Source organism: Mixophyes fleayi, chromosome 4 (assembly GCF_038048845.1).
Source record: "Mixophyes fleayi isolate aMixFle1 chromosome 4, aMixFle1.hap1, whole genome shotgun sequence".
NCBI lineage: Eukaryota > Metazoa > Chordata > Amphibia > Anura > Limnodynastidae > Mixophyes > Mixophyes fleayi.
The window spans coordinates 278172529-278187469 of NC_134405.1; the positions used below are offsets into that span (position 1 = coordinate 278172529).

Genomic DNA, 14941 nt, shown 5'->3' on the forward strand with positions numbered 1-14941 from the left:
GGCTATCTATGCCCCCCCCCCCCCCCCTACACTTGTAGTTGAATATAAATAAAGCAGCCTGCATAGACTGTAGAACTAGAAATTCAAATATACAAAGAAATGGACAAAGGCAGTTTGGTATCTGTCTGCATCAGATCCCCTCTCCACTAGGAGTAAAACAGGAAACTTTTCAGCCGTTATATAATCTAGAATATAAATAGAAATTGAGAAAGGCAATTTGGCATCTGTCTGCATCATAATCATCAACATCCTCCTCAGCGCCAGCTACATCAATATCCTCCTCCCAGTGTACAACATTCACACCTTCATTAGCCAAATCTGTAACTGGACTGTGGGTGATCCTTCCAGCATATGCAGAGGGCGTGCTGCAAAGGCTGGATGGAGTCACCTCTTCCCGTACAGTGATGGGAAGGTCAGGGTTCACAACCAACAACACCCTTTGACTCGCCTTGGGGATTTGTGATGTCATCTGTTTAGAAGGCAGAGTTCTTTGCTGTTTTGTTGTTGTTGCTGACAGCATAACTCTCTTAAATTTTTTGTAGGGGGGGGGAGGTGGGCTTAGATCCTTGGGTGAAGCTGGACCACTAGTCATGAACACGGGCCAGGGCCTAAGCCGTTCCTTGCCACTACGTGTCGTAAATGGCATATTGCCAACTTTACGTTTCTCCTCAGATGATTTTAAGTTTCTCTTTTTGCTATTTTTTGAGAACTTGGGCTTTTTGGATTTTACATGCCCTGTACTAGGAGATTGGGCATCGGGCTTGCCAGACGACGTTGATGGCATTTCATCGTCTATGTCATGACTAGTGGCAGCAGCTTCAGCATTAGGAGGAAGTGGGTCTTGATCTTTCCCTACTTTATCCTCCAAATTTTGGTTTTCCATTATATGTAGCACAAGAGAGCGTACCCCTAAGCCACACACACTCGGCAAAGCCTTTAAAAATTATATGCGGCACAGGAGAGTAGCACTGGACTTATACTGCTGAATCAGTGAACTTTGTAATAGCAGTACCACTGGACTTTTACTGCTGAATGTGTGAACTTGGTAATATTGCAGTACCAATGGGCTTATATACTGCTGGATTGGCTTTGCAAATGTGGTTATAATTATTTATTTTTTTTAATTTTTTATTTTAATTTTTTTTATAACTTTTTTTTTATTTTTTAAAAACTTGGGAATAATGGGGAAATAACTATGCCCTTAGAAGCACAGAGCACAGGACACAGCACCACTGGACTGAACAGGACCCAGCAGCACTACTGAACTCAGCAGGACAGAGCACAGGACACAGCACCACTGGACTGATACTGCAGAATGTGTGAACTTTGTAATATTGCAGTACCAATGGACTTATACTGCTGGATTGGTTTTGCAAATTTGGTTATAATTATATATTATTTTTTTTATTTTTTAAAAACTTGGGAATAATGGGGAAATAACTATGCCCTTAGAAGCACAGAGCACAGGACACAGCACCACTGGACTGAACAGGACACGGCACAGGACCCAGCAGCACTACGGAACTCAGCAGGACAGAGCACAGGACACAGCACCACTGGACTGATACTGCAGAATGTGTGAACTTTGTAATATTGCAGTACCACTGGACTTTTACTGCTGAATGTGTGAACTTGGTAATATTGCAGTACCAATGGGCTTATACTGCAGGATTGGTTGTGCAAATTTTGTGGTAATTAAAAAAAATTAAATTAGTTTTTGGTATTTTTTGAAATAACTTTTTTTTATTTTTTTAAACACAGGGGAATATTGGGGAAATAACTATGCCCTTAGAAGCACAGAGCACAGGACACAGCACCACTGGACTGAACAGGACACAGCACAGGACCCAGCAGCACCACTGACCTCAGAAGGACAGAGCACAGCACACAGCACCACTGGACTGATACTGCAGAACACAGCACAGAACTAAACAGCACAGCACAGAACTAAACAGCACAGCACAGAACTAAACAGCACAGCACGAGATCTACCAGGACAGAGGACCACCTAACACACCCTCCCTCTACCCTGATCAATGCCCGAGTGAAGATGGCGGCGACTAGCGGGGAATTTATAGGATCCGAGTATCGCGAGATCCGACAACGGGATTATGAGTCAGAGCCTCAGTTTCAGATTTGAATTTGGCGCCAATACCCAGATCTGTCTCGGATCCGACTCGGATCGGCAACGTTCGGGTGGGCTCGGATTTCAGAAATCCGAGTGCGCTCATCTCTAGTGGTTATTTAAAATTGCAGCAGCAAGCTCCTCCTAATTAAACCACAAGTCGTCCCACTATGCCCACCATATGACTTGATTTTTTTGCTATAAATACCATGAAGTATAAAAAAAAATATATAATAGTAAAAATCATTTGAAAAAATTATTTCGCGTATTATTTCTCAATAGTGTTTCGAAGTTCCATCACATTGACATATATCTTCCTTCCAGCCACTATTGCTAGGCGGGGACGCATCTGCTACCATACCTACCAACCGCCGACCAACCCTATTTGACAGCGTAACGCTACTTTGCTTCCTTATTGGTCCGGGTCCCAGTGATTTTAGACGTTGGCCCCTGTCTCCACTTGGTGACTAACTGACGAGTTCAGTTACGTATGTAGACACGTCCGTAGGGTAGATTGGTTTATGTCTATGGTGTTATTTCCGTTATCCCCCTGCAGTGGCCATCTTCTTGAAGACCAAAGTAATGTATTTCTTATTTATCATGTCTACAAAAATATGTCCACTTATGAAGACCGATTTCTTAAACTGTTCTTTATCTTTAGTATTCCGAACGCTGCTTGTTACGTTTAATCACCCCGCCTTTTATCGGCGCCTGTATTAAGTGACGCAGCGCCCTGGGAGGTGGAGTATTGTGGCCGGTAGGCAGAGGTAAAGCCGCGGTCTGCTGTATCTGTGTGGGCGCTATTATTCACGGTGAGTGTGCGGCCATGTGCCTGCTTTAGTGCTGCCCTTCTAAAATTGGCGGTAGATATCACATTTGGCCGAGTGTTTGGTTTCCCTCCGGGGCCCTTGCTCTCGTTTTGATACAGGCTTCCTCCTGTCAGCAAGGCCTGCAATGTCCCCTCTACCTTGTTATTCTGTATTAGTGTCATATTAAAACCACTTATTTGGGTAACACTTTTGGATGCCTGAAGAGCCCCTTAATTCTATGAGGACTCGAAAACTATTGTTATTTACTATGTCAAAATAATGTTCTTTACGAGCCTATGTAACAGTGAGTAGGTCCTATATACATTGTAAACGTACAGTGAGCGATAGTGTCTTGACGTGTATATCAAGTGTACACATGACATTTACCCATTTTACTCTGTTTATGTATAGGATTAGCTTGTCAGGTGTAAGGCTGTGACCAGGCATGCTGGGACTTACCGTTCCATGAAAACTGGAGAAAAACTGTCAACCACTGATTTACACATTTCTTAAACTTTAATCTTGTCTTTTGCTGTGGTTTGGTATGATCTTTAACATTGTTCTCTGTGTTTGGTTGGCCTAGGTGAGCAACCTGCTAGATTTGAACCCCCAAGTCCTCCAAAAGACTGCATGCTTATTTATTTTCTCATTTCATTTAAAAAAAAATGTGTTTAAGTGTTTGAGTATTTCACCTTGAGCAGGTGCTTAATGTTACTAACAACCACTGGAACACAACACCTTCACCTGGATGCTTGTGAACTGCCATACAGTGATGAGGCTGACGTTAGCTTTCTATTCACTTTTATTATTTGTGCTCCAGCTTCTTATTCAGAAAAGCTTATTTTTAAAGGATTAAACAAGTTGGATCACTGATTTCACATCAGGTTAACACTAAAGGGTGTCCTTTATACAAACTAATAGTATTTAGCCTGACCCAACAAGTTTGTTTTGAGCATGAAATCAGGGTGCAAAGACACCATATTTTATCATTTTGAATTAGTAGCTGCAGTTTTGCAAGGGTTAAATGCGGCTGGGCCACAAATTTGATAGTGGGAATCAACACAGGGTAGTCTTACATATAAACCACTTGTTTTTTGCCTGGCCCAACACTGTTTTGGGCATGAAATCAAGTGGCAAAGTGGGCACAGAAGGCATTGTCATTATTTTGAATAAGTAGCTGTATTTTGCAAGGGTTGATATTTTTTTTTTTTTTTTTTTTAATTACAAACTTCATCAAAAATAATTCCCAAATAACATTGTCCAAAATAAAATAGATTATATACAACATCAAGGGGTAAAATGGAACAATAGGAACAAAACTTCACATTATCATAACACTCCAATCCCTCCACAAAAAACTACTGCATCACTTCACAAATGAGAATAATTATATACATCACAGAAATGACATCCTCTAACAAAATACTCTGCATTTCAACAACCCCGTCGCCAATCTATAATACCACCCACACCCTTTACAGTCAGGGAATGAAAATAAACTTTAAATGTATGTTAACCTTACTAAAAAAAAAAGGCAGTTCCACAAAATCTAATAGTGAAAGAACAGGATAGATAGTGAATAATCGAGAGACTGCCAGATGTTAGCTACCACCTAGGGATGTCTCAACCTCTGCCAAAGTCTACCCCAGCAAGCAGCATCCATCTGGCCCCTCCATTTCCCTTATTTTCTAAACCTTGTGCAGAATACTATCCACCACCTCACTACAGGGAAGGGTTTTGCCCCTAATCATCATCATCATCATCATTTATTTATATAGCGCCAACATATTCCGTAGCGCTTTACAATTGGGGACAAACGTAATAAACTAATAAACAAACTGGGTAAAACAGACAAAGAGGTGAGAAGGCCCTGCTCGCAAGCTTACAATCTATGGGACAATGGGAGATTGACACATGAGGTTAAGTATACATTTTGCATCTTGGCCCAGCCAGACTGCAAAGGTAAGGTGACTCATAAGCTAAATGATCCTGTCACACAACAATGTTGGTCCGGGGGTAGTTGTCTTGTGTGAAATTGTGTAACAGGCTAAAGGTAGTGAGGTTAAGATGGTGGTTGAGGAATATTATAAGCTTGTCTGAATAGGTAGGTTTTCAGAGAACGCTTGAAAGTTTGTAGAACAGAGGAGAGTCTTATTGTGCGAGGGAGAGAGTTCCATAGAGTGGGTGGGAAGGGTTTTGCCCTTAATGGACACTAAGCACAATACATTCCACGTGTAAAATCTAAAATCTGTGCTAACTAAAAAACAAGTACTTAACTCAGTCCCCACACCTTTTGAGTACTCCATACACCAAGTCAGGGTAACTAAGCCTTGACAGACAGGGAAGGCCTAATGTGTGGGACACTCCCTTGTCAACCTCTATATTAAAATGACACTGAAGCAAGAAGTTGTCCATTGTCTCCACCTCCCCAAAACATTTCTCTTGTGGACAACGTTAGAGCTTCAGTGAAACGCAAGGAAAGTGAGATCTCTAAACTTTGGAAGAATCCGCTTGGAATTCACCAAAGACAGACACTTCAAGCACATATCACCTGGGCAATCCTTTAGTAACATGGGCACATCAAAGTGAGTATACAAAAGAGTTATTAGGGGGTCTGGATAAAAACTGGAAACAATGTAAAGTGTATTGAAAAAGCCGGAAATCCTATTAAATGCATTGAAAAATCCACACGAAAGCCAAATAATAAATAATATATATCTATATCTCAAACCTTGCCGTATGCACACTGAATTCACACAAAACACCCAGATCTATACTAGATTCATACAAAAGGTTGGAAACCATAGTAAAGGAATTGTAAAAGCGACAATCGTAGCCTATTCAGCTTTGGGTTTTAATAAATAGAGGCCAAAGTTTTGAGTTATGCAGCCTTCAAATTAATGGCATTGCATAGTGAGGGGTGGGGCTTAATGGCGCAAAATTGCGTCATTAAGCCTTCCTCCACTGCCGTCCGGAAGGATGCATACTGTTAGGAAGCATCCCGCAAATTCCAGGAGAGTATGGAAGTATGTACTATGGTTTCCCAGGCTTTTTCAATGCATTTAGTATGTTTCCGGCTTTTACCCTCTTCCGTTATTAGGTGAAATGAGAGAACAGTGCTGTGAAGGGTGGTTTATTTTATTGAAGAAGGTTGAAGTATGTAGCAGTGCCCAAAAAAAGGTAGGGAGATGAGAATGAGGTTGGAAGGTCTGGTGGAGAGTGGAAAATTTTAGGTTATAAGGAGGTACAAATGTCACTTGGTTGTTCCTGTTCAATTTCAATATGCAAATTCTGATTTATCCAAATTATTTGTAAATACTTGGTGTAATCCCAGATCCTAAAATATGGTCTTGGTCCCTCTTAGCAGTGAGCTATAAAATTAAGTTTTTGTACAGAAATGCTTTTAAAATCGGTAATAGTTTATTCATTAGTAGTTGGGAATACCTTTGTCAGAGCGGATCGTGAAAACACAGCAGACTTGTTTTTTTGGGTTTTTTTGGGATTTGTGGTCCACAAACTGTCTGAAATAAGCAAAATGCTGTGCTTATTGTGTCTTAATGTTTTCTTTGCAGATGCCTTCAATAAAACTACAGAGTTCAGATGGTGAGATTTTTGAAGTAGATGTTGAAATTGCAAAACAATCTGTGACCATCAAAACAATGTTGGAAGGTAGGTACACAAGCATTCATACACATGCTTGTTATAGTCCTGAACACCGTAAAGAGGTTACATGTATGTAGAATCTAACATTTAACCTATTTGCATGAATTGCTGTTTGTTTTGTGTGTGGGGGGGGGGGGGGTTTCCCCTTCCTTTCAGTTTTATCAAATATATATCTAATATATAACAATGGTAGCTCACAGGAGCTTAAGTAAGCAGTCACGTTTAAGCAGTTCCTGCTTTTCTTTAAAAAAAAATGGGTTTAGGTACAACAGAATCTTCTGTTCCAGTATTCAGTTGAATCCTACACTCTGAATTTAGGGCAGATTCAGTATACAGAAATAGCAGCATAGTACTATTTACTTTAAAAGAAGTCCTGACTAATGGTACATTGCATTTATATTCTGTTACGTTTCACAATATTTCATCCTGCTTAATATAGGAAGTATGTTAAATGTCTAAATTTTATGAGGAATATTTTGTATTTAGATTTGGGCATGGATGATGAAGGCGATGATGACCCTGTGCCACTTCCAAATGTCAATGCAGCAATTCTGAAAAAGGTATTGTAAATATGTTCTTTTTTGTGTGTATTTGAGTTTCAAATGCAAATGTTCAGGTTAGTGTACCACAAAATGGGTGGTTAAACCATATATAGGTTGCAGGTACAATACCATCAGGTTTATTTCTTCCTTCCATGGTGTTTAGTATCTTCTGTGCTTATGCTCGTCCAGGAGAATGCTTATAAAATAGCGCTTCATATTCTAATAGCTGAGCTCTGGAGTATAGCGTCGGCTCTCCTATTGTGAGGTATAGTGCAGTCTGGAGCTTCACTCAGAAGCATGATTGGGGACTGATCTTTCTGTTTCACATACTCTCTGTTCACACCACACCTTTGCCAGGGCTTGCCTTCTTATTATGGTAGTTGGCACTGGAAGTGCTGATCAGGAATATCTTTGTGTACTTCCTGCACATCAAAGAATCTGACTTTATATTTCATTTTGTGCCAGTGTATTAAATATAATGGAGGCTCATCCTCCATAACATTTTAGTTACAACACCCACTGCTAAGTGGTTGTATAACACCTTCATCTTTAAGCAATAATATGAAAGGTCTTATCTATCAATATACAGCTGTATCTGTACTTGCCTATTAAACAGTGAAACAAGTGGATCAGAAGAATGTATTCTCTAAAATGATGCTGTTTTTAAGGTGATTCAGTGGTGTACTCATCACAAAGATGACCCCCCTCCACCTGAGGATGATGAGAATAAAGAGAAGAGGACAGATGATATTCCTGTATGGGACCAAGAGTTTCTTAAAGTGGACCAGGGAACTCTGTTTGAACTTATACTGGTAAGTTACATCTTTTAAACGAACATTGCATGAGTTTTAAGTATTATGCTGGGTCCAGCAAGTACTGTATAAAATGTTTTTAATTAAGGAAACCTGTACTCGTGTAATGCACTCTTTTTCGTTACTCTGGTTAGTGAAGTTAAGCAAAAACTGTCCTCAACAGGTGTGTTTTGCTTCTTTATCTTGTCATAAAAAATGACAGCCCACTTTTTTTTTTTTTTTTTTTCCTCTCTTGAAATGCAGGCTGCCAACTATTTGGATATTAAAGGATTGCTCGATGTTACCTGCAAGACAGTGGCAAACATGATTAAAGGCAAAACACCAGAAGAAATTCGGAAGACATTCAATATAAAAAATGATTTTACTGAAGAGGAAGAGGCACAGGTAAAGCATATGTTTGTAATGTATCTTTCTACCATTTTAAAACAGGTTTGCAACTTTGCTCATCGTGATGTCTATAGTTTCTGATCCAGCATTCACAGCTAGTCTACAAGATGACATTGCTGTTTGAATGTGTTTTACAAAGTTGTGTACAAATATATAGTCATTGGCCACTTTATGTACACCTGCTTATTAATGTAAATATCTAATCAGCCAATTATGTGGTAACAACTTGATGCATGAAAACATGCAGACATAGTCAAGAGGTTCAATTGTTCAGACCAAACACCAGAATGGAGAAGAATTGTGATCTAGGTGACTTTGACAATGGAATGATTGATGGTGCCAGGCAGTGATTTGAGTATTTCTGAAACTGCTGAACTCCTGGGATATTCATGCACTACATACAGTTGCTGGAGTTCAGAGAATGGTGCGCAAAATAAAAAACCTCCAGTGAGTGGCAGTTCTGTGGTCACAAATGTCTTGTTGAGGAGACGGGTCAGGAAAGAATGGCCAGACTGGGTTAAGCTTGCAGAAAGGCGACAGTAACTTACATTACAACAGACATATGTACATTTAGAGATGCTCTTCTGCAAACAGTCAAATCTTAAAGTTGATGGACTACAGCAGCAGAAGACCAAACTGGGTTCCTCTCCTGTTGGCTAAGGCAGAACATTGAGATTATAGTGGACAGGCTCACAACACCTGTACAGTTGGAAAAATGTTGCCTTATTTGATGAAACTCTATTTCTGCTGCGACATGCAGATAGTGGCGTTCAGAATTTGGCGTAGAATTTGTATCAACATTAAAAGCTGGTGGTGGTGTGAGGCTTGGTTTTTCTTGGTGCACACATTTAGGCCCCTTTAATACTAGTTGAACATTGTTTAAATGCCACATTCTATAATTAGTATTGTTGCTGACCATGTTCATCCCTTTATGGCTACTTTCAGCAGGATGATGGCACATCATCTCAAGCTGATTCCATGAAACCAGTACAATGAGTTTACTAGATCTCAATCCAGTAGAGCACCTTTTAGAATATGGTGGAATGTGAGATTTGCAGCATGAATGTGCAGCTGTGTAATATGGACCCAAATCTCTACAGAATGTTATCCGCACCTTGTTTAAACCATGCCACAAATAATTCAGGCCATACTGGGGGCAAAGACTGGTCTTGCCAGTACTAGAAATGTGTACCTAATAAAGTTACGACTGAACATATAATGTCAAAGTGTGTATATTTAGATATAGATCCTCCCATATTAAAAAAATAAAGAAACTATATTCAGTCTTAGGTTTTACACCCTTAGCATTGCTTATATTTCCTAGAAATATTTAGTGGTATCAGGTTTGTCACCTGTTTCACTTTGTTTAAATTTGTTATTTCAGGACCCCAGCCCTAAATTATCATTTAACTGTAAAGAAGATGTTCATATTTGGAAGGCGATTTACTATGTTTTAGCTACAAAAAAGAACTGACTCCAGTACTCTGTACATTAACTATATATTGAAAAGCTGTAGTTGTTCCAAGCCTCAGTGACTTGGTTGTTGTGCCTTGCTGGTTATTTTAACTGGTGATCAGATAAAGGTTCCTTAACCTAATGTTTAAGAATTGTAAAAGAAAAATTATAGAAAAGGGAATTGTCCTCTTAAATGTCACCCTTGACCATTAACATGTATTCTATCTTGTTCTTTAGGTACGCAAAGAGAATCAGTGGTGTGAAGAGAAGTGAGATGGTGTCTCTTGTCACTGTAACACTGTAAGAAATGTTCCAAATAGTTGCACTGCTCTGTTTATAATAGACAATTCAGCAGCTTATCATTTTAGCAGCAGAGTGTTTTTTGCTGCATGTTGTGTCCTATATAAATATTTTTTTCTTTTTTTTTTTTTCTTTTGAGCAATTATTCAGTTCCCCAAACTGTTTTTACCATTCACCTGTAATTCTGTGTGACTTTTACTATAATAAATCTGTGATCTGTGTGCTTTGAAGACAGAAGATAGCATCCAAGTTGTCTCTTCCTAATGTTGTCAATAAGCTATCTCCCATTATGTATAAAGTGTTTAACATATGAAGTAGGTGAACAGCATTAGGGTTTTAGCAGACATAATGCTTGACTTATGTCAGCTGCATATCTCCCCAGCATGATTACACAGAGCAGAAAACAAAACTGATAGTTGTTCAGAACAGTCTTATCCAGATCTTTAGGTGCAGCTCATCGTTACACCAACAGCCTCTCTGGCTTTAAAAGGAGGTTACATCAGTGGTGCTGTTTGATCTTCTTTTTAAATGCTCCTCTCTATTGCATTCTCTCGGGAGATATAGTTTATTTTTGAGCTAGTGTATCTGCCATAACATACAATGTAAATGTATTTATTTTACTTTTTGCCTAGAGCTTCTGGTGTGGGAAAAACAAACTTGTACTATGATAGCTGTATTTGTCCAAAGCAGAGTCATGAATCTTTTTTTTTTTTTTTTTTTTTTGTAAGTCTAAATGTTTTTCCTACGCTGGTATTTTTTATGTCTCTTATCTTTGCTTTCTAAAGTGGAGCAAAGGTTCTATAGACTGCAGTTGTGACTAAAACAAAGATCTTTAACAAAAATTGAGGGTTGGCATGAGACAGAAAATGTGACTTCACAAAGTTTGTTTCCGTGGAGATGTTCACTTAACTAAATGTCACCCTGTCTTACCAGTTAGTTTGTATTTCTCCTCTGAAAGCATGCAGAGATGCTGAACCAACTTCTGCGTTCATTCTTAACTGTTCTGTTCAATTGTCCAACATTAAAGCATTTTTCCTTCTAGCTTCTACATATGCTTCATTCATGGTGTCGTGCTGAGTGTTCATTATACTTTTTAATCTGTATGGAAATGCAGGTTTTAACTTTCTTAATAAACTGACTTTAAAGGACCTTGCTTCCAAATGTCTACTGTATTAGCAACTAGTACTGTTCCATGCCCATAATGGTCTTGCTATTTACAGTACTACACGAGAGACCTGCAGAAGCTCCCTAAAGTCAACCTTCCCATTTATTTTGACTCATTTACGTTATCTTCATGCTACAATTATTTTGCACAAGCAGACGACATATTATTTTGTCAGGTTTATGCACCTTGTATGAAGCTGCCTGTTTTTGTATGAACACTTTTCACCTACGGTCATTGTTAATACGGTGCAAGGATTTCAGTGTCCGACTTTTCTAACCTGCCTTCAGACAGGTTTTATTTAAACCTGTTGTTTTTTTGTTTTTTTTTCCTGACACGACTCCTTCCCTTGATGCCATTGTAGTATTATAGTTCTGTGCTATAAAAATGCTTCACATGCTCTGGGCATTGAATCTTCCTTTTTTCAGTACAGACTGCACAGTAGATTACTCACTGTAGGTATATACCAATGGTCTGAGACCTAGATTTAACTTTTTGGAATGGGAAAACTAATCTGATTGGAGGGTTTGCAGAAGTTGCAGATGTGCAAAGCCTGTAGCGACTTAAACAAATAGTGTTTTTCAGTTATTTGGCATTACAGTATTTGTGGTTCAATAAATTCATTTTGATTACAAATTATAAAATGTGAGATGCCAAATCTGAAAAGCCAGTATACACACAGCAGTTAGACAGGTGAGTAAGTTCCGATGTCAAATATATACTGGAATGGTAATGTAAAATGTTTGTTACACACAGGACTGGGCATTTTAGGAAACTGTCAATTTATTTAAAAAAAAAATAAATTTAATGTGTAGTAGTGTATATTGTGATCTAGCACAGTGCAATAAGATCAGTTATGTTTATTAAGCGGTAACACATTGTGTAGTGCTGTATATTGAGATCAACTGCAAGTACAAACATAGGTAAACCCTAAGCTGTTAAAGCAGAAGTGCTCAAACACAATCCTCAAAAGCCTACCAACTCTGTTAGATAATCCATTTAGAATAATATACCAGCAGTCTTGGCATTTAGCCTTTCAACTCAGCTGTGCCCTTTGATTTATTTTGCAGACAGTCCCAATGTAAGGTAAACAGGAAGCACTTCAGCTTGAGTTACCATTTTATAAATCTGCAATAGGCCACTGTAGAAAACCTTCCACTGTACCCTGGTGTCAACAAGCCAACAGTCATTTTATACTTTTTTTTTTTTTTTTTTTTATGGCAGTTGATCTTTCTACAGACTGTTGTTAACCATACTTGCATCTGTGGCTGTCTTCACACACTTGCTACATATGGAGATGTTAACACTCCTTTCCTGTACTCTCCTTCAAACGCTCCATCCTTCTCATGTTCTGCCTCTGTAAGCTTACCCTGTGCTAACATAGGGACTTCTGCATATACATCTTTCATTTAGATGTGCAGTATGGAAATGTTTTTGTGTTGCCTATTTCTTTTTTAAAAAGGCACAACCATCAGCTTACTAGCCTCTTACTGGTACTGTAGGAATCAGATCTGTTTTACATTGAGTAGAGGAAGCTGCTTTTTTTTTTGTGTGTGTGTGTGTGGTGGGGTGTATATGTCGGAGAAAATTAACAGCTCTTATGTCATAACAAACCTTGGAGGTGTCTGATGCAAGGTTGGAATAGTCACACTGATGCAAAAACAATTGGTAAAAAAAAAGTTTTCTGTCATAAACTGTCCATTGCATGAATGATCCATGCATGTATCGGCTGCCTTGGGCAGTAGCACCTTAAGAGGCTCTGCACTCTAAAGCAGGGATTGAAAGTACTCTCAACATGTATTGAGCATTTCACACTGTAGATACAAGTGTGAGAATTACTGAAGGACAATTCTTTGGATAAGAAATCAGTGTGCTGCTTCTCAGATATGTGATCACTAATGTACTGGAGGAACTTTTATACATACAATACATTGGACACTCCTAAAATCGGTGGTACTTATTCCCGATGCTGTAAACACCGCCAAGACTCAACGTGACATCTTCAGTGCGAACCCCCAGCAACCAGACAATCTTGGCAACGACTGTTTACTAAACTGACTTGGAGTAAATGTGATGAATTAACAGACCGGCAGCACAGAATGACGTCTGTGCACGTCCACACTAATCTTTCTACCATTAAGGGGCAGTTTTTGTCTTTTTTTTTTTTTCTTGTTTTTGTTTGGGTAAGGCTTTCATAATGCAGTCTAAATATATTCTATAGCTGCCCCTTAAGTATAGAAAGATTAGTGTGGGTGTGCACATCAACGTCATTCTGTGCTGCCGGCATGTTCGTTTATCACATTTACTCCAAGTCCGTTTCGTAAACGGTTGTGTTAAGAATGTTGGTCTGCTGAGGATTCGCACTGAAGATGTTGCGGTGAGTCTTGTCGGGGTTTCCAGCATCAGGGTTTAGTACCCAACCACTTACAATATGCCAGGTGCTGTAAGAAGGATGTCCAATTCAATATTACACATGGGACTAACTGCAAAATGTTTCACTCTTCATTTTGAACACCACATAATTATGGTCATGAGTAAGAGAACCTGTATATCCTCTAACAATAAAAAGATTTTGCATTTAATACAGTGTGGAATTAAACTTATGTGGCTCTGGATGTGTGTACTATAGTGGAATTTTTCCCACTCCTTGTTGTATTCCTTTGTTTGAATGCTTGACTTAGGTCATCCAGAACAGAGCATTGAAGGGATAAAACAGGACAAGATTCTCTTTTTAATCTTACCTTTCAAAAACTGAATACACCAAAAGTGCATTACCATGGGGTATATCCACATTGTCTGCTTTAATATGAAAGCTAATGGGTGTTACTTAGAGCGTAAGATGCCATCAGATTTTTTTTTGCACTGAATGCTTCTAAAGCTTAATTGTAACCAAAATGGAAAACTGTTTTGGGAATTCTATAAGTTAAATAAAAATGACAAGTTTTGTTTAAGCCAGTTCTGGCTTATGATGAAATTGACTTGTGTGTGGTTGGGAATCAATCACTACATAGTCTGTGTACAATGCTGTATACTATTGCTGGCACTATAGGAACAATAATAAATAAATTATCCACAACTGTACCATCATACTGGTTTACAAGTGTTTTTTCTTTTTGTATCCCAACCCAGAGGTGGTTCAGTTGCGTATAAGGAGCATGTATGAAGCATCAGATATGTTAAAAACACTGCATTTGCATTTAGCCTAAAGGTCTCAAGGGGTGCATCTTAATAGCTCTTAAACAATTGGTATCAAGTAATTAATACAAGGTAACAAATGAACACTTCTAAAATTACAATTTATTAAACCAAAATGGATAACAAACCAAAATTAAGAGATAACAAAAGCAGTATACTGTTAACATTTTAACACTTGAATGTCTGTAAGAAAATAATCTGGCTCTCAAAAAAGATTTGAATTAGAAGCAAGACAACAGACTGCTGCAGTGAAACTTAAATGTAAACGCCTATCTCTGAAAATGTAACTTGTATATAAAACTAATATGTACGATAATACACAAGCAATGTGTATAAACCCTTGTAAAAATCTGTATAATCCATGATATCAGTCTATAGTCTGTGTTCATTAGGAAAACTTGTGAATTATAAGGACTAAAGTACCTCCTACTGTAAATATAAGAAATCTTTCAGATCTGTGACCTGTATAAAAGCACAAAGTCTACAGCCTA

At 38.5% G+C, this 14941-nt stretch overlaps 1 protein-coding gene across 1 annotated transcript; it reads left to right on the forward strand.

The window, feature by feature from the left end:
* The first annotated feature begins 2801 nt into the window (after positions 1-2801).
* On the forward strand, positions 2802-11141 carry SKP1 (S-phase kinase associated protein 1). The gene is made up of 6 exons (XM_075209778.1): positions 2802-2937; positions 6507-6603; positions 7084-7157; positions 7808-7951; positions 8195-8335; positions 10031-11141. The coding sequence occupies exons 2-6, from the start codon at positions 6507-6509 to the stop codon at positions 10064-10066; spliced, it is 492 nt and encodes a 163-aa protein (XP_075065879.1). The 5' UTR covers positions 2802-2937; the 3' UTR covers positions 10067-11141.
* The last annotated feature ends 3800 nt before the right edge of the window (positions 11142-14941 follow it).

Excerpts from the sequence above, each read along its gene's own strand:
- SKP1 (XM_075209778.1), top strand. The coding sequence starts at position 6,507 with ATGCCTTCAATAAAACTACAGAGTTCAGATGGTGAGATTTTTGAAGTA. Across the intron at positions 7,952-8,194 it reads CTCTGTTTGAACTTATACTG|GCTGCCAACTATTTGGATAT; the intron begins GTAAGTTACATC and ends CTTGAAATGCAG. Across the intron at positions 8,336-10,030 it reads CTGAAGAGGAAGAGGCACAG|GTACGCAAAGAGAATCAGTG; the intron begins GTAAAGCATATG and ends CTTGTTCTTTAG.